Here is a 25,343-nt window from a genome sequence, read left to right as displayed (position 1 = left end):
CAACCTCTAAACTGTGCCTCGCTCTCGCCTGTCCCACCGTCAATCTCTGGCCTACATCCTTCCCCTGACCTGGATCCTTCCCCTGACCTGGAATGCCCTCCCTCCACACATCCACCAAAATAGCTCTCTTCCTCCCTTCAAAGCCCTACCTTAGGAGGAGCTCACCTCCTCCAGGGGGCCATCCCAGTCTGACCCCCCTTTTCCCCTCCTCCTCCCCATCCCCCCCCGCCCTACCTCCTTCCCCTCCCCACAGCACTTAAATATACTTTTACACATTTATTACTCTATTTATTTTACTTGTACATATTTACTACTCTATTTCATTAATGACGTGCATATAGCTATAATTCAGTTTATTCTAAGAGTTTTGACACCTGACTACATGTTTTGTATTGTTGTCTGTCTCCTCCTTCTACACTGTGAGCCCGTGGTTGGGTAGGGACCGTATCTATGTGTTGCCGAGTTGTACTTCCCAAGCGTTTAGTACACTGCTCTGTATACAGTAAGCGTTCAATAAATACGATTGAATGAATCAATGAATAAAGTTACTTCAGGGTCTGTTTTGGCCGGGATTTAGGGCAGCCCTATTTTCTGCCAAATGTTTTGTAAAATAAAAAAAGATGACACCTTTTTCCTTCCTTTTAGCTCTGTAGAAACATGGGCTGCCCATTTTCCTAATACTATTAGTAGTATTAGTATTAGTATTAGTAGTAGTAATAGTAGTAGTAGTAGTGGTGGTGGTGGTAATAGTAGGACTAGCACCAATAGTAGTATTAGTATTAGTAGTATAATAATTTTATTAATTGTTTAATGCCTGCAGAGCTCTGTACTAAGTGTTGGGAAAATTATAATAACAGTAAGGATAATGTTGGTATTTGTTAAGTGCTTACTATGTTTCAAGCACTGTTCTAAGCGCTGGCATATATACAACGTTATTAGATTGTCCCACTTGGGGCTCACAGTCTTGATCCCCATTTTACAGATGAGTTCACTGAGGCACAGAGAAGTTAAGTGACTTGCTGAAAGTCACACAGCTGACAGGTGGTTGAGTCGGGATTACAACCCACGATCTTTGACTCCCAAGCCCGTACTTTGTCCACAAAACCACGCTGTTTCTCACGTAAGTGAGACTGATGAGAACGATTATGTCTTAGTGAAAAGAGTCTGGGTCTGGGAGTTAGAGGGTCTGGGTTCTAATCCTGGCTCAGCCACTTTTTTAATGATATTTGTTAAGCACTTATTGTCCCAGGCACTGTACTAGGTGCTGGTATAGATACAAGCTAATCAGGTTGGGAACAGTACATGACCTACATAACTCTCACAGTCTTAATCCTCGTTTTTCAGATGGGATAACTGAGGCCCAGGGATATTAAGTGACTTGTGCAAGGTCGTACAGAGGACAAGTGGTGAAGATGGGATTAGAACCCAAGTCCTCTGACAGCCTGGTCCATCGTTATTTCATTAGGCTACACTACTTCAGTTGTCTGCTGTGTAACCTTGGGCAAGTCACTTAACTTCCCTGTGTCTCCGTTATCTTATCTGTAAAATGGAGATTAAGACTGTGAGCCCAATGTGGGACAGAGACTGTGCCCAAACCAATTATCTTGCTGTTCTTCCAGCACTTACAGTAGTGTCTGGCACTGTGTAAGCACTTTACAAATACCATATTTTTTAAAAACCAAGAAATAGGCATGGACACTGTCCTTTGAGGGGCTCATAATTTATGAATAAAGGTGAGGAAGAGGACTTGAAACAAACACTTCAGTAGCAAATGAACAATTAAACATTAAAAGAGCATAAGAGACAAGGGAAAATACACAATACCCAGAATGAAAACAAAGGTCAGTAGGGAGCTGTGACTAAAGGAGCAGAATTTCAGGACTTTTGGGTTACTGAGTCCACAGCAAACTCGAAGCCACAAAGATGGCTACTTAGGTCATTAATTTTCCCGAGGTTTTTAGGAGACTCATGATGTATTCTTTTCTTGCCATGGTGGTTGAAAGCAGGATGGGATTCTGGGGTCTCGCAGTGGTGCGGAGTGGAGTTAGTGTCAATTCCCTGGGAGGCAGCATGGCTGGAGCACAAAGCATGCTGGGAGCAGGCTGAGTGTTCCTCAGTTGGGATAGGAGGGGGCTGAAAGTACACGGGGAAACAAGACTGCAATTACCTGGTATTTTACTTGGTTGGCGGTGAAAGGGACGTGAAAAGGAACAGCAACAACGTTTACACGAGGCCCAGCTTGTGAAGAGTTTGTGGGATCAGGCAGAGAGTTCTTCAGTCATGGTAATGTTGGGGGGCTGAGGGTATGATGCAGGGAGGTGAGGCTGCAATTCTCATATATTTCACTACATTCATCCCCTGTCCTACACTCTTCAGGGTTGTGGGTCCAAGGGTGACTCTCATCACCTGGGGAAGGCAATAGTATGGTGGACTGGATGGACTGAGGGTGCCTAGGGTGGCATCTCTGGGTCCAAAGAATATCCAAAGCTATACATTTCCCACCATCATAGAAACAGCAGAATAGCCAGCAAAGGAAAACACTCAACAGATAAACAGTTTAGCATCTGGGCCTGACCTGGGAGACCCAATTCGAGACTTCTGGACTGTGAGCTTCTTGTTGGGTAGGGACAATCTCTATACGTTGCCTATTGGTACTTCCCAAGGGCTCAATACAGTGCTCAAGGCACAGTAAGCACTCAATAAATACGATTAATGAATGAATGGGGGAGGCTGGCAGAGTGTCCAGTGAGAGATTAGGGTCATTTATGGGGTGGGAGTGGAGCTGAGGTGGACTGTGGATCTGCCAGCTCTAGAAATTAATTACAGGCTCCCATGGTGGGGAGGAATAGTGAAGACCCCAACCTCTACTTCAGGGAGCTGAGTCCAGAGTCAACTTCCTGTGCTGATTGAACTCTACTTTCAGACTCTTGCCAGGAGGTGTGGGAAACGAAGACCAAGGGCTGAGCCAGTGGGCAGTGGGGAACCCAAGGAAGCAGCAGAGAGGAGAGGGATGTGGGCTATTGTGTGGGATGAGCTGAAGAGAGTGCTGAGGGAAATGGGAAAAGGGCAGAGCCTGAAAGGACAGGATCAGAGTCCCAGAGTAGGGCCTGATTCAGATTTGCTCTTCCTAATCCGACTCCACGAGGATTCTCCTGGAGAAATAGGGCAGATATGAAAAAATCTGCCTCTTTCTCCTTCTGCCTTTGGGAGATGCTGTCCTTAACCTTCTGGGGACAGAAATTGGAGCTTGGCTCAGCTTACCTCAGGCCATCATGGTCATCCATGAAAGGGAGGTTGAGAGATGAAGGGAAGGGTGGCACATTATAGATCTGGGAGCTGATGCTGGAAATCACCATATGATGAAAGAGCATCCTTTGGTGAAGTATACTGCATCACATGTTTGTGGGAATTGGCTAACCGTTGAACTCTTATCTCAAGGTACGTTATACCCTGAAAATGGCCCTGGTGATCTCAGCTTCTACTGTCCTGTTTCAGTATTCCCCCGTCGCTCCAGTAACTGTCCTTTGGTGTTTCTGTCCGGCCTCAGCAGGATGATGTAGACCTTGGGCCCAAAGATGCAGTCCAGGAGCCCAGCACTGGAAACCAGGATGGAGAAGATCTCAACTATCACCATGCCCTTGCCCTTAGTGCTCAGGTACGTGGGCAGGAAGGAAACCCAGACGCTGTAGAACACCAGCATGCTGAACGTGATGAGCCTGGCCTCGTTGAAACTGCCGGGTAGCCTCCTGGACAGGAAGGCAACAATGAAACTGACTAGTGCCAGGAACCCCATGTAGCCAAGGACGCAGTAAAAGGCAATTGTGGAGCCCTCATTGAACTGGACAGTGATGAGACCAGGCTCTGATGCCATGTCCACGTCGGGGAACGGTGGGGAAGTTCCCAGCCAGATCACGCAGATGCCCACCTGAACGAGGGAGCAGATGAGGACGATGGAAGTGGGTATCCTGGTGCCCAACCAAGTCCTCATTCTGCTTCCTGGCTTGGTGGCCCTGAAGACCAAGACCACAGTGATGGTCTTTGCCAACACGGAAGAAATAGCCACAGAAAAGACAATACCAAAGACAACTGTCGCAAGACACAGGTCACCAGGCCAGGATAGCCAATGAAGGTCAAGGAGGACAGGAAACACAGCAGGAGGATCAATCAATCAATCAATCAATCGTATTTATTGAGCGCTTACTATGTGCAGAGCCCTGTACTAAGCGCTTGGGAAGTACAAATTGGCAACATATAGAGACAGTCCCTACCCAACAGTGGGCTCTGAGAGTGCATTTATTAGCTTTCACTCTGGGTGTGTCCCGGTGGCATATAAATATCCTCAAAACCAGAGCAGTGAGGAGTGATAAACCAAGAGTTATGAACACCAGAGCCATTTCCAAAGCTTCTTCATAGGACAGGACGGCCATTATTTTCGGATTACAGTGATCTCTTCGATAATTTGGATACTGATCTTCAGGACACATTATACACTGATCCATATCTGAAAGGAATAAATGGGATTTCACGCCATGGCTGGGATGAGGTGGGTAGGTCCGGTTGTTGAATGTGAGAAGTTAATAATAGTGGTGGATAGGGGAAAAGGGAGGTGAAACAAGGATGATCAGGTGGAGGGAGGAGCTTCATGAAGAGGACAATCTGAATGATGGGTTCTGCTTAGTGTGAAGAGTCAAAGGCTGCAAGGGGAGCTGTTTGAAATTTCCCAAATCGCAAAGAATGGACTAGGTAGAACCAGAAATGTTGTTCCGCAATTCAACACCAATATGGCATGAGGGCACATAGGAGAATGGGTGTCCAGGAGGACAATTAACACACACACACACAACCTCCAAATATTCGGGTGCCTCTGTAAAAGACTGAATCCCAGGTTAGATGAACAGGGTGGCTGCAATAGGTGGCACGGGTGAAAGCTTCCGATCAGTCATCATTCCATTATCAAGCAATCAATCAGTCAATCAATCAAAGAGTGGTATTCATTGAATGCTTACTCTGTGCAAAACACTCTACTAAGGACTTGGAAAAGTACAATTGTATCACTAGACCTGGCCCCTTCCCTCAAGTAGTTTCCAGTCCAGCAGGGAAGACAGACACTAAAAGAAATACTGGTAAGGAGAAAGCAATACAGTTGAAAGATTTAAGTGTAACAAGGAGCAGGGGAAGACGGATGGGGATTGAGAAGCCAGTGCTTAGTTGATTGTGGAAGTGTTCCACACTCTAGGCATCCCAAAGTGTCAACTCCTAAACCCAATTGTTTTCCTGTTCTCAGAAAGCTTTCCCAGAAAGCTTTGATCTGACCACCGCTCTTTCACCAGGAAGAACCGTCTCTGCAGACACCTACCTGTCTGATTGGTGATCTCTCCTTTGGAACAGGGGACACAGTCATAGCAGCAGGCAGCTTCTCCTTCCCGAGCTGTTTTCCTGAATCCCGGCCCACAGCTCTCACAGCACAAGGAGCAAGGGATCTGATCAAGGACAGGGAAGAGGTAAAGGGACAGGGTAAAGGGAATTGGCTTTACTTTGTAAGACTTAGGGGAATGGAGGATGAAAAGAATGTCTATGGTGATCTCAGGGCAACTCTACACTCCTTATAAAGGGGCATGAGATGGTCAGTTCCAATCATGGACAGATATGATATCATTCTTTTGTCATTTTCCACAGTCCTTCTGCCTTCTGGATCAGAATGAAAATCTTGGATCTCATTCAGTAATTCCCCCTCCCAGCCGAGTTGTACAAGTCCTGGGATGGACTTTGAAAGTTATGAAGTTTTACCAGGTAAGAGGAGATGGAAGATACACAGTAGGCAGTGAACAACAGAACCGACCCAAATCAGAGACTCTCACTTATTCATCCCTCAAAATGTCGAATTAACTGGATTCCCCTGCCTCCATTCCTATCACTTCAGGGAAGGCAGAGCACATGGCTGCTCTTGTCTTTCAGGGATATCTTTGGATGGTTATATACTTTTATCTATAAATCTCTTTGGGTAGCTTAGTTATTATTATTCTGTCTCCCTCAGTGCAGAAACAGGCTCTTCTATCAATATGGTAGGTACATATTCTTATATTTTTAATTCCTCGCTCGGTAATTTATTTTAATGTCTATCTCTCCCATTAGATGGTTACTTGATAATAACACCCACTCCAGATGCTAGTCACAGTAATCTCCACCCCACGAGACCCCACCTCCAGCTTTTTGAACCATTTTGATCCCTTCCTCACATTCCTTCTGTCTTTCTCCATCCCTGCATTGATCCTTAGGGACTTCAATATCCACATAAATGTTCATGGTGACCCTTCCTGCGGCAATCTCTATCACTCCTCAGCTCCACTGACCTCGTGCTCCACCCCATCTCACCCACTCACCATTCATTCATTCCCTAATTCATTCAGTTGCAGTTATTGAGCACTTACTATATGCAGAACATTGTATTTAGCACCTGGGAGAGCAAAATGAAGCATTAAATAGATTCATCCCCTGCACATAATGCGCTTACAGTCTAGAGGGGGAGACTGACATTAATGAAAGTATATAAATTACATTACACATATGTATATAAGTGCTGTGGGGCTGGGGGGGTGAATAAAGGGAGCAAGTCAGGGGAATACAGAAGAGAATGGGAGAAGAGGAAAGGAGGGCTTAGTCATGGAAGACCTCTTGGAAGAGATGTACCTTCAATAAGGCTTTAAACAGGGAGAGAGTAATTGCCTGTTGGATTGGAGGAGGAAGAGGTTTCCAGGCCAAAGGCAGGATGTGGATGAGTGGCCGGCGGTGAGATAGATGGGACTGAGAAACAGTGAGAAGGTTAGCATTAGAGGAGCAAGGTTTGCTGGCTGAGTTGTAGTAGGAGGATAGTGAAGTGAGGTAGCAGGGGGCAAGGTGATTGAAGCAAATGGTAAGGAATTTCTGTTTGATGTCTAGGTGGATGGGCAACCTTTGGAGGTTCTTGAGGAGTGGGGAGACATGGACTAAAGGTGTTTGTATAAAAATGATCCGGACAGCAGAGTGAAGTATCCAAGCACTTATCTTATCCCACCTTGATTACTGTACAAGCCTCCTTGCTGACCTCGCTGGCTCCTTTCTCTCCCCACTCCAGTCCATTCTTCATTCTGCTGCCCAGGTAAATTGTTATACAAATACCTTCAGTCCATGTTTCCCCACATCAAGAACTTCCAGTGGTTGCCCATCCACCTATGCATCAAATCAAAATTCCTTACCATAGGTTTCAAAGCACTCAATCACCTTGCCTGCTCCTATTTGTTGACAGATATTGTGCCATCATGTGGACACCCTGACCTCTATCCTCTACGTTACTGAGACATGAGTATATATGCAGGCTGAGTTATCATGGTAATTTTCATCTTCAGATCAAGACTAATAATAGAGTGAAAAAAGCAAGTGTAATGATAAAGAAAATCTGAGGCTGCAAAATCATTAACATTCAATATACAACATTCAACAAGCTAATTCTTGGTTTTTTGTTATTTTCTTTCTGCTGGAGTTGGTTATTTCAGTTTGTGTGCAACCATCAGTGGAAACCAAAGCCCAGTGTTGCTGCCAGAGGAAAATAATTTCCCTTCTGTGTCCTGACAGACAGTGGAATTGACTTTTACCTCCTCGATAGAATGTAAGATTCTTGTGGGCAGAAAACCTGTCTCTTCATGCTTCTGTACTTCCCAAGTACCTAATGCAGTGCACTGCACCAAGTGGATCCTCAATCAATCCTCCTCCTTGCCTCCCCACAGCCACATCCTCCAACTCCTTCTCCTCCTCTTCCCACTATTAATAATAATACTTTTATTTTTCTTACTCCTGCTAATCATATTACTACTACTAGGACTGCTACCAGGACTACTACTTGGACTACTACTACATTACCTGAGAAAATAGCTGGAACCATGTTATCCTCTCTTCACTGATCTTGAAATCTTTTCCAGCTGGGGCCAGGGGGATAGATTCTCCCACTTTGACATGGGCTCTGGTGCCATTCTGAAAGATCTGATAGTTTAAGATTTCAAATCTTCTCGTCACTCTGTTGTGGTCATCCAAATCGATCTGGTCACCAGCCTTGGTGTGGAATCGAGTATTCTTTAGGAGTGAGTCGAGCTGGAGGGAAAGATTAACATGAGTGACTGGAGTCCAGCCCATTACCATCTGCTCACACCTCGATGTTCCCATTATAACCCGAGCTCAAGGAGCTGAGGGGACTGTACAGAACAGCTGGAGATCTTTAAAGACAAGGTAGGTGTTAACTGGTATATTCAGGAACTGATTCCAGGGAGGAGGTGGATTTTAGTATCTCTATACATCTCTGCCACCTCAGTAAATGATCCTCTGACCCAGTGATGGCCACGCCAGCCAGGACTTAAGTAAAAGACACTCAAGACCTAGAGTAACTGGGTTCATATTGCCAATGGCTACAGGCTCACAGTAGCCTCCTTAGAAAGCTGGACTTCAGGTAAGGATGAAAGGATTACCTGCTATGGACGAGGAACCTGACTTGGTCCATCCCCAAGCGTTTCCATCTCCTTTCCAGCCAAGAGTTTTTGATGGAGGGCATGAGCTATGGCATACACAGCACTGTACACACTGTAACTCTGAGGAGACAGATTCATGTCCCAGAAGGCCATGGGCCGGCTCTCCAAAGTACCATTTTCATTACACAGTCCTGGCACTGACAATCCTTCCTGTTCTTCTACATGTGGACAGTCAAATGCCCATCCCCAGAACGACTGTAGAAACACATCCTGTGGATATTTCCCAGGGTTCAGGATCCGCTCAAACTTCCTGAAACCCAGAATGTCATTCCTGTGGCCTGAAAATAACAAGGCACCTTGGAAAAAGTTGTAACGTTTGTCATAGGAATTTGTGGTAAAATCCCAATCAGAGGTGGTGACCCAAACTTTACCAAAAACAGGATCAGTATTCATATTAAGTACAAAAATCAATAAAGAGAATGTATCCCCATAGACTATAACCACATTGGCTGATGGTTTAATAATTTTTGTGTAATAAGACTCAAATGGATATGTTCTTTCAGTAAAGTATTCCTGGATTCTCTTAGTGTAAGCCACACAGATTCCATTCGTAGCCATTTCCTCTGTCATGGTCTTGGTGAACGTGTCTCCTTTAATGTCATTGGTGACAAGGAGGCCGATCCAGACCCAGTGAAAATGTTTCATGAGACGGATCATTCCCCAGTGCAGATCTGGAGACATCATAGAGATTTGATAGAGAGATGGGAACTGAGCTTTATCCTTGAGAATGGGATCCACTGGACCATAACAGATCTACATGGAGACAGAGTGGGTTAAGAGGTGGGGTGGACCAGGGAAAAGACTGACACATATACACAGGCATACAATGATGTTCCATTTTCCAAGGACTTCCCCTCCAATTCTGATCAAAGACTGGAGAAGTTCATTGCATTTACGTTCGCTCCCTCAAAACAATTCCCTGATTAGGAATGTCCCATATGATTTGGGAAAGCAAAAAACGAGGTGAATCAGATAGCATCCTCTCCTTTGCGATTTCTGCTCTTAGGAAATCCCTTCGGCGGGAGTTTTGGCATTTCTCCAAGGCAGAAACAGAACTGAACACATTTATCCTCTTCATCAGGATGACCCACTCCTCAGAGGCAGCTCCCTGGCCCTGAGACAGATGGCTTCGTAGAGCTACCTAGAGCTACCCTAGGACTTCTTAGACTCCTCTTAGTTACTGTTAAGCATGCCTGTGCTTCAGAAATAGACTTCCTGGGACGTTATGCTTGGACCACGATGTCACTTTGCATGTCCAGGATTTTAGCATTCACTGGAGGCAGGCAATGATGTTTACCTGAAACTCAGGCTCATTCTATAAACTAAAGACCTTAAAAGTCAGTCCATTCTAATTCCAGCCTACCGGAAACAGAGCAGCAGCTGAGAAGTGCTGGGGAGGGCTAGGTTGGAAGAGAGAGAGGAAATGAAGTGGGGTAGTCATAGAAGTGCTGAACTACGCAATGACATTTAAGCCTCTGGAAGCATTCAACCTGGAAACAAGGAAAGTCTTAGCGTTTGCAGGGTGAGGATGCGGGAGGCTTAGTTTGGGAAATAAGTCTTGGGGTGGACTGAGAGAAAATCCACTTCACCTAGCTGTGCCCTATTTCCCCTCTTCATTTAACTTTCCACTATGGGACTTCAGATTTTGGGGAGGAGTGGCGTGATGGAGGATTCTGGAGGGATTGGTACAACTAAGAGGGTAGTATGGGGAAATGGTGTTGGGTAGAAATAGGCATCCTGGTAACTGGAGTTGTGAAGGGCAATTTTGGATTATCTTCACGGCCAATCCCTGAATTCCCTCCATCCTCCAGTTTTCCACCACGGTTGGTAATGATAATAGTAGTAGTAACAATATTTATTGAGCACCTACATGGAGCTATTCATTGTACTATGCACTTGGGAAATATAGAATGATGAAGTGATAATGTCCTACCCTTACGTTCTAATGGGGGAAACAAATTTGAAAGTATTTACAACCCAAATGGTTCAAAAAATGACTAGGGCATATATACACATCAGTGCTGAGCTTGGTAATAAATACATTCGTAAGTACTAGAGTTGGCTGAAAGGATGATATGGCTCAGGGTACTGGAAAAGCAATGGGGGAAGGATTGTTGAAGGACGTAGAATATTAGGATGGTTTTGAATGTGAGAAGAACTGTGGTTTGTCTGATGTGAAGGGGAGGAGTTCCAAGTTGGGGCATGAGGGGCTGGACCACCATTGTGAACTTTTTTACTGTCTATTTGTCCCACACTTGGGATCCCAGTCGACTGTCACCCCATAGACTCAGTTTGTAGTTTCCATGAGCTTCTCCACACTCAACTACCCACCGTCCAATTTTATTGTATCAATAACTTATTCTGGGAATCCACTACATTATGCCACCAAGACAACTCACCCTCGTCTCATGTCCCATCCATTTCTGTCATTTTCTTGGATTGCACAACACCCTCTGACAGACTCAGAGTCCCTGACGATCTTTGATTTTAAACCCCAGGTTTTCTTCCCACTACTGGTCCTGCTGACCTTTCTCCGCCACTCAACTTTTATTTATTTATTTATTTATTTATTTATTTATTTATTTATTTATTTATTTATTTATGCATTTATTTATTTATTTATTCATTCATTCATTCATTCATTCATTCATTCATTTTATTTGTACATATTTATTCTCTTCATTTTATTTTGTTAATATGTTTTGTTTTATTCTCTGTCTCCCCCTTCTAGACTGTAAGCCCACTGTTTGGTAGGGACCGTCTCTATATGTTGCCAACTTATACTTCCCAAGCACTTAGTACAGTGCTCTGCACACAGTAAGTGCTCAATAAATACGATTGAATGAATGAATGAATGAACTTCCCATCTGCAGGATGTGATAGTCCCATATCTGAAGCACATGGAGTAGGGATTTTCTGATGCTGATCAGCAATCCCACAGAAATGTTGTGAGACATATATCTGTAACCTTCCCAGTGAAATCGAAATGAATATTCACCTAGCTCACATCAATCAATTAGAATCTGTGTGACCCAGTGGAAAGAGAACAGGCCTGAAAGTCAGATGACCTGGGTTCTTATCCTAGTTCTGCCACTTACATGGTATGTGATCTTGGGCAAGTCATTTCACTTCTCTCTGCTTCAGTTCTCTCATTTACAAAATGGAGATTCAATACTTGTTCTCCCTTCTACTTAGACTGAGCTGTATGTTATATCTGTTGATCTTGTATCTAGCTCAGGGCTTAATACAGTCCTTGGCACAAAGAAAGCACTTAAAAAATATCACACTTATTAGCCATAGAATTTGAGTTCCTTAAGGGACAACATCCATATGATGTTTCCCAGTACATTGTACTGCATACAGTAAGAGCACAATAAATATTCTTACTACTAGTGTTTATGTGCACCTACTATGTGCAGACCCTCGTATTGCGGGCTTGGATGAATATGATAAAGTTTGACATTATCGGCGCCCTCAAAGACCTTGTAATCTAGTGGAGGAAACTGGCACTAATGTAAATTACAGATATGTGTCACAACAGAGTTTGAAGATATGTACATTAGTGTTATGGATTAATGCGCACAGTAATCAATAGTCACTGATGCAAAAGTAGTGATGTGGTCTGCAGAATTATGAGACAGCAGCACATTTCTATGGACAGACTGACTGTCATGCACAGTTCTGCACAGGGTAGACACAAATGGAAGAAATATATTCCAACCCAATGAAATCAGAGACTCAGCTGGTAGTGTACAAAGGAAGATTGAACTGATATATGGACAAGAGCCCTCACAACAAACTGAACTTTGCTCTGGTGCCCTAATGCTGTTCTGTTGCCATGGGAATAGGATTGAGTCGGGATCCCTTACCTGTGGGAACTTGTAGAGACCCAGCACCAAGGAGTTGGTCATGGATATTTCTAACGACATCCCCCCTATGACAGCCACCAGCTTGTCCTGCCGCTCCTGCTCACAGCTGTAGTTGGGGACCACTGCAGCAGTTTTTCCAGAGAGCAAAGCCATGGAACTCTCTGTGGCAATATGGTTAAGGAAGTGGACGTTGAAAATGTGGAAGCCCAGAGAACTGTTGGGTATGAGGATGGGATCCTTGTTGATCTCCTCCACAGCAAACACTAGGGCCAGGAGATGCTGGTAGTGTTTGGTGAAATACCTGCAATGGAAAGGACAGGAGAGGCAGCACAGGTCATTGGATGTTAAATTGTAGAACAGCTGTGGAACATGTGCAGAGAAGAGAAAGTCCTTGGTAGCTGTGGAGGCTAAGCGGAAAGTGAGTAAAAACCTTCCCTGTACCTCTGATTGGAAAACCATAATGTGACCAGGATCTGACCTAGATGGGTCCTTTTGGGGTGTGGGGTGCGATCCAGGATGTGACTGATGCAAAATGACCTTGGGAGGAAATGCAGCCAGGGAAGAAATCAGGAGAAAGGCGTATAGAATACAAAACAGCAGTATGCCCGGACTCATGGAGCACTGAAAGTGAAGGGAGAGGATGAATAGTTATGAGATGTTCTTCTGACCCCAGCAAATTCTCTAAGCTCTTTGAGTTTCCTGAACAACAACATTTGAACAGATATTTCATCTCTGGTTCTACCCCGACACCATTCCCCTCTGAATTTGATAAAGGCAGTGACCCATCACTAATACCTTCTGCCCGTCCCCACATTCCCACTCTTTTACTGCCCATTCTGGACTATAGGAAACACAAATTCTTACTGTGTAGGCTCAGGGAAGATAAGTGGTTGTATCGTGAAGTTATTGTCAGCACTTAAATGACTCTGAATCAAATCCAGGGAGAGGAGTCCTCCAATAACCAAATCTCCATCTTGGTAATAGCTGCTAGAAGAATTTCTCTTCAACGTGCATGGATATTTGGTCATCCTAAAATGGGAACCATGAATCTGGGTAAATTGAATCATCCAGAGAAGACTAATCCTCATGATGATGGCTCTAAATCTCAAAGAGAAAACTATCAACCTCTTCTCTCTGAAGGGATAGGTTAACTCAGACTCAGAGATGTTCAGATGAGCAAGTCTTTAGAAATTGCAGACTCCCCGGAGGGTTCTCTGGATACACTGATGCATTGCCTAACTGGGGACATATCTCACTCCAGCACGTTGGAGGGAGTGGGCTTGGGGGAATATTTATAGGAATACGTTTGAGTGATGCAAGAGTTGCCAGTTCCACCTGATTGTCTTTGTTCTCAGTGATCTAAGTGATCACAGCCTCCAGTCTTCCTTCTTGCTCTACTGCAGCCCACCCCACTCCCAGACAGGGAGTAATCATAGTCACCGAGGAACACTGCCTTGTACTCTGCACCTGGGTACCCACAGGCACTGTAGAAACAAGAGCCAGAAATCACATTAGAATCTCCAGAGAAATCCTAGGAATCAGTGACCTCAGTAGGACCAAGGCTTGGGAAAAGTCCAGGCATCTCTTTCAACACAAAACCCCTACATCTACTCAGGTTGTATGTCCCGTTGCCAAATAGCCCTTGTTCACTCTGGAGACTCTTCCTGGTCAGGATCTGAGCAGCATGACTTAATGGAAGGAGCAGGAGAAAGTAGTCAGTTTTAATCTCACCACTGCCACTTACCTGTTGTGTGACCTTGGGCAAGTCACTTAACTTCCATGTGCCTAAATTTCTCCCTCTGTAAAATGAGGATTTATTGTCTGTTCTTCCTCCTACTTAGACTGTGAGTCCCATGTGGTATAGAGACTGTGTCTGACCAGAGTAACTTGTATCTATTACAGAATCTAGAACAGTGCTTGACACATGGAAGCACTTTGCAAATACAATAACAATATCAATCAGTCGATCAAATTCTAACTATTGAGCATTTAGTGTGTGCAGAGTACTGCACTAAAAATTGAGAGAGTAATTATAATAATAATATTTGCGGTATTTTTTAAGTGCTTACTATGTATCAGGCACTGTACTAAGCTTTGGGGTGGATACAAGCAAATCAGTTTGGATACAGTCCCTGTCCCAAAGGGGCCTCTCCGTCTCAATCCACATTTTACAGATGAGGTAACTGAGGTACAGAGAAGTAAAGTGACTTGTCCAAGATCACACAGTTGACTAGTGGCAGAGCCAGGATTAGACCCCTTAACCTTTTGACTCACAGGGATGTTTCTATCCACTACCTCATGTATAACGTACATGGAGTAAAATGTGAAAGAATTTATAGTTACATTCTCTGTCCACAATAAGCTTACAAGTCTGGATGGGAAGAAATACATTAATATAAATAAATAAATTATGAATAAGTACATAAATGCTGTGTGGCTGATGGAGGGTACAAATCCAAGTTGTAGGGGTGACAAAGAAGAAACAAGAAGAAAATGAAATGAAGGCTTAGTCGAGGACGTCCTCTTGGAGGAGGTATGCTTTTAATAAGGTTTTGAAGGTGGGGAGAGTGATCATCTGCTGGATGTCAAGAAGAGAGGGTGCTCTGGGCTAGTGGAAGGGCATGAGTGAGAGTTGACAATGAGATAGATGAGATCAAGGTACAGGTTGGCAATAGAGGAGAAAGGTGTGCGGGCTGGGTTGTAGTAGGAGAGTAGTCAGGTTAAGGTAGTAGGGGGCAAGGTGATCGACTACCTTAAATCCAATGGTGAGAAGTCTTTGTTTGATCATGAAGTAGATGGGCAACCACTAGAGGCTCTTGAGGGATGGTGGAAACATGGACTAAACTTTTTTTATAGAAGAATGATCAAGGCAGCAGAGTGAAGTATGAACTGGAGTGAGGAAAGTGCCCTGCCGTCTAGTGGAGACAGCTAAAAGGTGGGGTGAGGGGGAAGATGTCATCAGCAAGTCGGAGCCCCCTTGGCTACACCTTGGTTTGAATCTCCCTCCCTACATCGCATAGCTCAACCCAGCCTGCTGTTTGGGCGGGGGAGGAGAAGGGGTGGGTTGTGGGAGTACAGCCATGGCAGCCCGGAGACTCCGCCCAGCTGTAGAAGTCTAGGTATATACCCTTCAGCTCAAGAATTACTCCAGACCTCAAATTCACAACTGAAAACCCCGGTTTCCCTATCATCTCCCCACCACGTTCACCCTTGACCTTGCCAAATACTATGAGACAAAGTTGAAATCATCAATCATGACCTTCATAAATCCTTCTCCTTCTACTCTGTCACCTACTCTCTCATTCTTCCCAGCTGTCTCACAAGAGATTCATTCTCTCCTGCTCTGCCCTTTACAAAAAAAAAAAATACTCAAAATTTTGAATCTCACTCTACTTCCCACCTACCATCCCACTTGATCATTATGTTTCCTCTCCAAACTCCTCAAAGAAGATGTATGCATTGGACACTTCCTCTCTTCCAATTCCATTTTTGACCCTCTAAAATCTAGTTTCCACCCTTTCCACTCCTCTGAAACCACTTTATCCAAAGCAACAAATGACCTTGACCTTGCTTTTTCCTTGTCAGTCTAATGGACTCTTGGACTCTTTGACCTTGTGGCTGCCTTTGATTCTATGGACCATTCTCTGCTCCTGGAAACCTTACCTATCCTATGTATATTCTATTACCTCTCTGACTACTCCTTCCCAGCCCCATTTACCTCTTCTTCCTTCCTTTTTCACTCCCTAACTGTAGGGGCCCTTCAGGGCTCCATCCTGTATCCCCACTCACTTTGTACTTTATACTCACTTCCTTGGTGAGGCTCAGTCACACGTTGCTTTTACCACCACTTCCATCTAAATGACTCCTAAATCTGCCTTACTGCTCATATCTTCACTACCTTCACTGCAATCATAGATTTCCTCTTGGCATCAGGATACGTCTGCATGGATTTCCCTTCCACATCTCAAGCTCCAAATGTCTGAAACCAAATTTCTCATCTTCCCTCCCAATTCTTTATTTCCAGCTACCTTGCCCATCACAGTTGTCAAGAGAATCCCAGGGCCTGGCATAGATTAAGTGCTCAACAAATACTATAAAAAAAAATTATCTGGGGAAAGGTGAAAAAGAAATTGCAACAGAATCAATGTTCCCCAGCCTAAGCCTCAGTTTCCAGTAAAGGTACCAGGGCCAGGTGGACTGGGAACTATAGATAAAGAGGGGCCATACTAAATCAGCACTTAGAACAGTGCTTTGCACATAGTGAGCACTTAATAAATGCTATCATTATTATAACTCTTCCCACGAGTGATCTAATCTGGATCGCTCACTCTGCTCTGGAACTATCCAGTTCCTTCCAGAACCTGGTAATATTTCATGCCTATCCAGTTTTCATTTGGAATGAATTCCATAATTTTACAATTTATTCTCGATTCATTTTGCTTTATCTATATATACCTACCCCAATTGAGTTTCAATTGGTGACTCTTTGTCGATATTGTGAAATTTGGGAAATGGTAAGACAGGGGAAACAGAAGGTGGAAGGAATCAGGATAAGGTGACTGAGGTTAGAGACTGCCAAATGGGGCTACTCAGGCCACTGAGTACTTAGGCTGGGTGATGGAAGGCATAAACGTCTCTCAGTAAAAAGGCACTATTGCCCTAACCCCACCACCAACCCTCGCAGCATCCTATTTCAAGTGATCCCCGTCCACTACATGCCCAACCTTCCCCTCCTTCACTGCTCCCAGTCATGGTGCTCCATTTTGTAAGAGTAGAAATGGAGCACATTTGAAGTTTGGAGTTTTATAAGGTCTGGACTTTACAGGTGAATCTTTCCTTCAGTCTCATTGAAAAATGAAAACGTCAGGAAATTTAGGTTGGAGTCTGGTCTCCCCAGTGGGGTACAGAGAAGGGAATCTTTATGGCATGTAGGGTTGCCATAGAAATGGGTCCCAGGGAATGGGAACTGAGCCACCATTTCGAGAGGTCAGGAGAAGCTAGAGTAGAAGTAGTAGTAGTAGTAGTAATAGTAGTGGTAGTAGTAGTAGTAGTAGTAATAGTAGTAGTAATAGTAGTAGTAGTAGCAGTTATGATAATGGTACTTATTATGCACTTAAGCTATGTGAAGCATGGGCCTAAGCACTGGGGGAAAAGTGAATAAGCTTTTGCCTAGCTAGGTTTGTGGCTATGGGAGTGGAACAAGCAGGCAAGCCTCTTAGGGATACTATTTTGTGCTTTCTTATGCCAAGTGTCAGCTCATATAATAATTGGGATATTTATTAAATGCTTACTATGTACTAAGCATTGGAGTAGATACAAAGTTAACAGGTCAGAGACAGTATCTGCCTCACACAGGGTCTCATAATCTTCATATTCTCCTCATTTTGCAGATGAGGAAACTGAGTGGTGAAGATGGAGCTAGGACCATGGTCTCCTAACTCCTAGGCCCATGTTAGTTCCAGTAGGCCATGCCAAATGCTAGCAAAATTGGCGTTAAACCGGAGTTCCCATCTTCTCATTTACAAATCAAAATATGCCCTTACACCAAGATCTGAATATGGAAAGCTTCAGTGGCAGAAGAAAAATTTCTCAAGGATAGGCAGAAATTGCACAATTCATGTGGTGGATCGATTCTTGTAACAATTGTAGGAGGCAGAACGTACAGTAATTACAATATGGCATTAATTCTGGAGATTGATATGATAAAAATGGGAAAACAAAATAGTAAAAATGACAATAAGAGCACTTGTGGTATTTTTAAGTGCTTACTATGCATGTAGTGCTAAGTGCTGGGCTAGACAATACAATCATATCACACACAGTCCCTGTCCACCTGGGGTTCATATTCTAAGAGGAAGGGAGAACAGGCATTTAATCCCCATTTTAAAGATGATGAAACTGAGGGATAGAGAAATCAAGTGGCAGGTAAATATCGGGGCTGGGGTTAGAACCCAGGTCTTCTGTCTTCTGTCCACTATGGCTAAGAAGAATTAATGGAAAACATTTATTGGTGGTAATAGGAGATGTCTAATACAAATCATGGGATAAAGTATCTCATATATTTCTCCTCCAGTAAAACATAAAGCATGCAAAACGTAAATGCAGTGTAATTATGAATTACTGGATTTTGTAGATAAAACTTCACCTTGACAGTAATATATTGGAAGACTTTTCTGACCTGGTCTGGATCAGCCAAAACAATAAGACTTTCTGTGTCTCTGTCTCTCTGTGTCTCTGTCTAATTCTCTATCTCTTCTTCTCACTCTCCCTCAACATTTTCTCCCTATTTAACCTCTCTCCTCTGATTTGGGGCATTGCTCAAAAAATGGGGGGGTAAATCCCATAATCTTGATCTAAACTTTTCTGGTATTTTTACATGGGTCAGTGATTTCTTACCATTACCAGTTAAAGCTTCATTCATGGATAGTGGTTCCAGACAAAAGAATAGAATAGTGCTTAGTTTTGTAAATTCTCCCTACTTTTATCCTCTGACCATATCTCTCTTTTGGAATGCCAATACTGGGAATGCAACATCTCCCATGAGGACCTAAGTCAGTTCTGGTCTCTGCAGTTTCTTGCCAGAGATGCAGAGAAGACTTTTCCTCATTTTTCACTTCCTCAACAGTCACTGGGGGCTTTCTCCTCTCTGCTCCTGTGCCACTGTTGCTCTTAGTTAGTGATCTGCGCTGTCTCCTGTCCTTCCCATTGCAGGTATTTCAACAACCACCACCAGCACCTCATATTCTGAGTGTTTGCTATGGAGGTCAGGAGGAGATAAGCAGTGTAGCTTGCTAGAAAGAACACGGGCCAGGGAACGGGAAGGACCTGGGTTCTAATCCCTGTCTCACCATTTTTTTGCTGTGTGATCTCTACTACCAACAGGGACACTGCCAGACTAGACACTAGCAATGGGGCTCCTCAGGATTGTGTACTCGGCATCACCAAAAAAGGAGCAAAATCTGTATTCCAACAGGACTTGGACTAGTGGGATAATTGGGTGGAAGCACCGAACAGGCACTCACGCATGACAGATGAAAATTCTCCTACTGAATGAACACCAATGCAATGCTGGCAGAACTATTTGTATCGCAGTCATAGGAGGGTTTGGAACTCTGAGGACTAGAGAGGGGAGGCAGACAAGATATTCGGTAAGCAGGAAATGTCTTCATCACATAGCCCTGAGCTGAGCAGAATGCAATAAATCAATGAATCCATCATATTATTTGTTTGTTCATTTTCTTATGATATTTGATAATGATGATGGTGATTTGTTAAGTGCTTACTATGTGCCAAGCACTGTTCTAAGCACAGGGCGTAAGGGGATACAAGGTAATCAGGTTGTCCCACGTTCAGATTAGAGTCTTAATCCCCATTTTACAGATGAGGAAACTGAGGTACACGGTTCAAACTGCTTCGGGTATATACAAGTTATTCCGGTTGGTTACAGCCCCTGTACCACATAGGTCTCATAGTCCAAGTGGGAGGGTGAATATACATTGAATCCCTATTTTGCAGTTGAGAAAACTGTGTTACAGAGAAATTAAGTGGCTTGGCCACAGTGTGCGCAAGTGGTGAAGTTGGAATTGGAACGCAGGTCCTCTGACTCCCTTGTTTAAGAACCTCTTATGCACACAGAACATTATTCTAGGTGCTTGGTAGAATACAACAGGATTAGTTAACATGATCTCTACCCACCCAAATTTTAGAATCTAGCCAATAAGACATAAATTAATTAATTAATCGATCAAGCACTATACTAAGCTCTTGGGAGAGTATATTGCTTCAGTCTGTGTCTCAGTATCTTTATAAGTGTCTGACCCAGAGGACATTCTCTAAAGACTTTTCTTTCTCCACACAGCTGGCCCTCTCTTTCCTCATCCACAGCCCTGCTCCCTGTCTCTCTGTTTTGAAAAGAACAGACTTGGAGTTCAGGTCTTTTTAGCTCGAGCCCAGAGCCCCTGGCCAACCTGTTCCCTGGCCCAAGGGAGGAAGTGTTTCAGTGGCCCAGTCCAGTTCTGGGTGGACCTCGATACTAGTAAGAAGCCTCATTCCTGTCAGGTTTATCCTCAGTCTCTGCTGTGTAGTGGGCAGGGGGAGGTCGGGGCCAGCTGGATAAGGCTTCTCTTCTGTAGGAAATGTTTGGAAGCCTGCTCCATAGGGACTTAGTGTCCACAGTCCATAATTTCTTCTTCACCACCTCTTTCCCTTCATGAGCTTGTAGACCAAAAGCCCCATGTTAGGAGGAGAAAATTCCATCTTTGAGACTCTTAAATGAGCCCCAGCTAATGTAGACCTGTGTCCCACAAGTGACCCCTTGCCACTGGCCACCCAGGGACTTCCAGTCTTGCTGTCTGGTGTACGGTGAGTCCTTCTGATGTACAGAGATCTCTACCTCCTCTCAGCTAGCTTAGTAAGACTGATTGCTGCCTTCACCTTGTGATTCAATCAGTTAAAGGTACGTATTGAGTACCTACTGTGCCCAGGGCTTTTATTAAGCTTCTGTGAGAGAGAATTGCCTGGCTCTTTACAGCGCTCCTTCCCCAGGATCCTCTTCCTCCTCCACTACGATGACTGCCATGACAGACACCTTACAAACTTTCTGGGCATTCCCCTGGAGGTAGGAGTTTCAATTTGCACAGCTCTACCCTTCAGCCTACCTTTGATTAAAGAGAAACTAAGTTTTCATCCTTGGCAAGAAGGTTTCAGGTCACTCTGGCTTTTGCAGGGACCATCAGTAAAGATGGTGAGGTTGCTTGGGGCTACGTATAGGTGCTGCTTCCACCCTTTGCCATCACTCCAACTGTGGACAAGTTCCCCAGAGCATGACCAAGATCATTCCTCTGTTTCAATTGGCTGCCAAGTGGAGAGAATTAAAATGCAATTCATCCCTCTCTGTCATTCCTAGAACCTGTGTTTCACACAGGGTAATTGGAGGTGAACATAACGATTTGCAGCTAGGAGGAGCGGAGGTTCAGTGGTAGAATTCATGCCTGGACCAGGTGGAGGTCCGTGTTTGATTTTTACCCAATGCAATCAGATTTCTTTTCAGATCAGACCATAACTGACAAGACTCATTTTACTGTTTTGGCCAGGTATCTCAGATAACAACGGAAATGCATAATGCACCTACTTCCCACAGTGACTTGCAATCCAAAGACCCCAAATCTAGGGGGGTACTATAAATTATGAACAGAAGGTAGAAGGGAAAGGGATATGGGCATGAGTTAGCAGTGAGAGCTTGCATCATCCTGGGCACTGAAGGAGCCCAGATTTCTCTTGAGGCCAGGTATAGGCTCAAGGAAGAGAGGCAACAACTGACGGATAACAGATCATTCCCAAACTAGGTGCCAGGACTGAGAACTGGAACTCAGACACTGGTCAGACTGTTTGGCAATGGGAGCAGTATTCGCTGTGTACCTTTGGTCAAGTCACTTAATTTATTGTGCCTCAGTTAATCTGTAAAATGGGGATTAAGATGGTGAGCCCCACGTGGAACAGCCTGATTACCTTGTAACTACCCCAGAGCTTAGAACAGTGCTTGACACATAGTAAGCACTTAACGAATACCATCGTTATTATTCCAGCGCTTAGAACAGTGCTTGAGATGTGGTACATGCTAAACAAATACCATTATTATTATTATAATTATTATCATCATCATTATTTTATGTGTACAATAAAACATATGTGGTGGAGCTGGAATGGGGCTGAAACTGAACCTAGATGGGAGTTCTGAGGATGGAAGGAAGATGAGCTTGTGATTGGGATGGAAGCGGGAGTTGGAGGGAGTATGGAGTCTCAGGGACAATTTCCCTCCCACACTGCAGCCTCAGACTGCAGACCGGAGAGACACCATTCCACAGAATCTCCCTGCCCCACCCTCTTCTACCTGGGTATCGTGATGACATTTCCCCGCCAGCCAATCACAGTGGTACACTCAGAGCACTCACTTGCTATGCATTATGATGGCATCTTTAACAAGCCAATGCCTTCAACCAAGTTCATGAATCCCCTATTCTAAAATACCCTCCACTGCCTTCACATCACCCTCCAGTTATTACCTCATCCTTCCTGAATTCCTCAAGTGAGTTGTTTGCACCCACTACCTCCACTTCCTCTCCTCCAATTTTCTCCTTCAATTCCTCCAGCCTGGATTCTGCTCCACCCCATGGAAACTTCCTTTTCTAAGGTCACCAAAGACCTCCTTCTTTCCACATACAATGGCCTCTACTCCATACTAATCCTCCACAATCTCTGCTTTCATTGCTCCCATTTCCTGGAATTACTAACTCTGGTTTCAGTGACATTGTTTTCTCTGGGCTATCCTCTTATCATTCTTGATTCTTCTTCTCATTCTCTATCACTTCCTCTGCCTACCTCTAACTCTGGGGGTCCCTCAAGCATTAGTTCTGCTCTATTTACACTCCTGCCTCAGAGAACTCTCACCCTCACAGTCAGTCAATCGTATTTGCTGAATGGTTACTGTGTTCAGAGCACTATACTAAATGCTTGGAAGACTGCAATATGGCAATATAACTGACACATTCCCTGCTCACCGTGAGCTTACAGTCTAGAAGAGAAGACAGATTTTATTATAAATAAATAAAATTACAGACATGTACAAAAATGCTGTGGGGCTTGGAGGAGGAATGAGGAAATGGTGGATTTTAGTAATGTTGTGAAGGTCAAACGGGTAGGGTTTAGAGATGGATTGAATATGTGGATTGAATGATAAGGAGGAGTCTAAGGAAAATGTCAGGGTTATGGGTTTGTGAGACAGGAAGGAAGGTGGTGCAATCTACAGTGATGGGAAAATCAGGGGAAGGGCAGGGTTTGGGTGGGAAGATAAGGAGTTCTGTTTTTGGCATGTGAAATTTGAGGTGATGACGGGACATCCAAGTAGAGCTGTCTTGAAGACAGGAGGGAATGTGAGACTGGAGAGAGGGAGAGAGATTATGATTGGAGATGTAAATTTGGGAATCTTCTGCATAGAGGTGGTAGTTGAATCCATGTGAGTGAGTGATTCCTCCAATGGAGTGGGTGTAGATGGACACTAGAAGGGGATCCAGAACTAAACCTTGGTGTGGGAGGCAGAGGAGGAGTCTATGAAAGAGACTCAGAATGAGAGAGAGGAGAAACAGGAGAAGAGACAGGAGAGGAAAGTATCAGTGAAGCTGATGTTGGATAATGTTTCCAGGAAAAGGAGGTGGTCGACCATGTCAAAGGCAGCCAAGAGGTTAAGGAAGATTAGGATGGTGTAACGGCCATTGGATTTGATAAGAAAGATTTTGATCCCTTTCTCACATTCCTTCACCCTTTCTCCATGTCCGCATTGATACATGGGGACTTCAATATTCACATAGATGTTCCTGATGACATTTTCGTTGCATGCATTATATCACTCCTCAACTCCACTGACTTCCTGTTCCACCCCACCTAACCCACTTGCTAATTTGGACAAATACTCGATCTCATCATCTCTAGCCAGTGCACATCTCTACCCTCACCAACTCTGAAATCCCTCTAACTGATCGCAACCTAATGACCTGACTTCTTTCGCACACACCTCCTCCTCACAAATATGTGCTGTTCCCTCACAGAGATGTCTGATCTTTTGATCCCAACCACTTTTATCAACTCATCCTTCCCATTTCCTCTCCATACCCAAAATTCCTTCCCTTGTTGATCGAATTGACACTCTCAACACCACCTTCTCTACTGAACTTAACTCACTCACTCTCCTATCGCTTTATTGATCTTGTACCACGGACCTACAGCCCTGGAGCACCTTCGCAGCCCACTTCCTTTGCTCTTGTGTATGAGCCACAAGATCATTGCTAGCAAAAATCCAGATATCAGGCTGACCTTGTCCACTTCAAGTTTATCCTTGAGTGCTTTAACTCAGCCTTCTCTTCTGCCCAGCAAAATGATTTCTCCATCCTTATTAACATCCTTATTTATTTATTTTATTTGTACATATTTATTCTGTTTATTTTGTTTTGTTAATATGTTTTGTTTTGTTCTCTGTCTCCCCCTTCTACACTGTGAGCCCGCTGTTGGGTAGGGACCATCTCTATATGTTGCCTACTTGTACTTCCCAAGCACTTAGTACAGTGCTCTACACACAGTAAGCACCCAATAAATACGAGTGAATGAATGAATGAATGAATCCTTCCTGTAACCCTCGCCAGTTGATCCAGACATATTACTCCCTCCTCAAACCCCTCTCCTCCAACTCCCCTATCTCTTACCTCCAGTGACCTGGCATTAAGTAAATTGACAATATCAGTTGCGATATCACTAAAATCTCCCCTGCCCCTGTCCAGTCCCTCCACATTTCTGACCCTTATTTAACTCTCCCAACTTTTCCAGCAGTATCTCTATGGGACATCTCCTGCCTTCTCTCAAAATCCACACCCACCACCTGCGTTTCCGACCCCATTACTTTTCATCTTTCTAAACACTTGCCTCATCCCTTCTTCCCTTCCTAACTGCTGTCTTCAATTGTTCTGTCTCCAGTGGCTTTTTCCCCACTGCTTTCAAATATGTCCATATCTCCTCTATCCTAAAAAAAAAAAAAACCTCCCTTCACCTTATGGCTCCCTCCTCTTATTGCCCCTCCTCCCTCCTACCAATCCTCTCCAAACTCCTAGAACAAGCTGTTTACATCCGCTGTCTCACGTTCCTCTCCTCCAATTGCTTCTTGATCCCTTCTAGTCTGGCTTCTGTCCCTTTCACTCCACAAAAACTGCCCTCTCAAAGGTCACCAATGATCTCCTTCTTGCCAAATCTAATGGCCTCTACTCCATCTTTATCCTCCTCAATCTCTCAGCTGCCTTCGATACGGTCTACCACCCCCTTCTCCTGGTAATATTATCCAACCTCAGCTTTACTGACACTGTCCACCCCTGGTTCACCTCCT

General features: G+C 44.2%; 1 protein-coding gene and 1 pseudogene across 1 annotated transcript; both read right to left on the bottom strand.

Moving 5' to 3' along the window:
• Positions 1–3,478: 3,478 nt before the first annotated feature.
• LOC119924048 lies at positions 3,479–8,945 on the bottom strand (annotated as a pseudogene).
• Positions 8,946–8,986: 41 nt separating this feature from the next.
• Positions 8,987–24,256, bottom strand: LOC119924047 (vomeronasal type-2 receptor 26-like). The gene is given in 8 exon segments (XM_038743132.1): positions 8,987–9,077; positions 9,079–9,305; positions 12,422–12,722; positions 13,286–13,450; positions 13,830–13,905; positions 14,027–14,109; positions 19,469–19,540; positions 24,159–24,256. Coding segments are annotated over 8 exon segments (1,113 nt in total).
• Between the last annotated feature and the right edge of the window lie 1,087 nt (positions 24,257–25,343).

This window comes from Tachyglossus aculeatus, unplaced genomic scaffold, assembly GCF_015852505.1.
Source record: "Tachyglossus aculeatus isolate mTacAcu1 unplaced genomic scaffold, mTacAcu1.pri scaffold_78_arrow_ctg1, whole genome shotgun sequence".
Classification (NCBI taxonomy): domain Eukaryota; kingdom Metazoa; phylum Chordata; class Mammalia; order Monotremata; family Tachyglossidae; genus Tachyglossus; species Tachyglossus aculeatus.
This window is presented reverse-complemented; position numbering and strand designations above follow the sequence as displayed.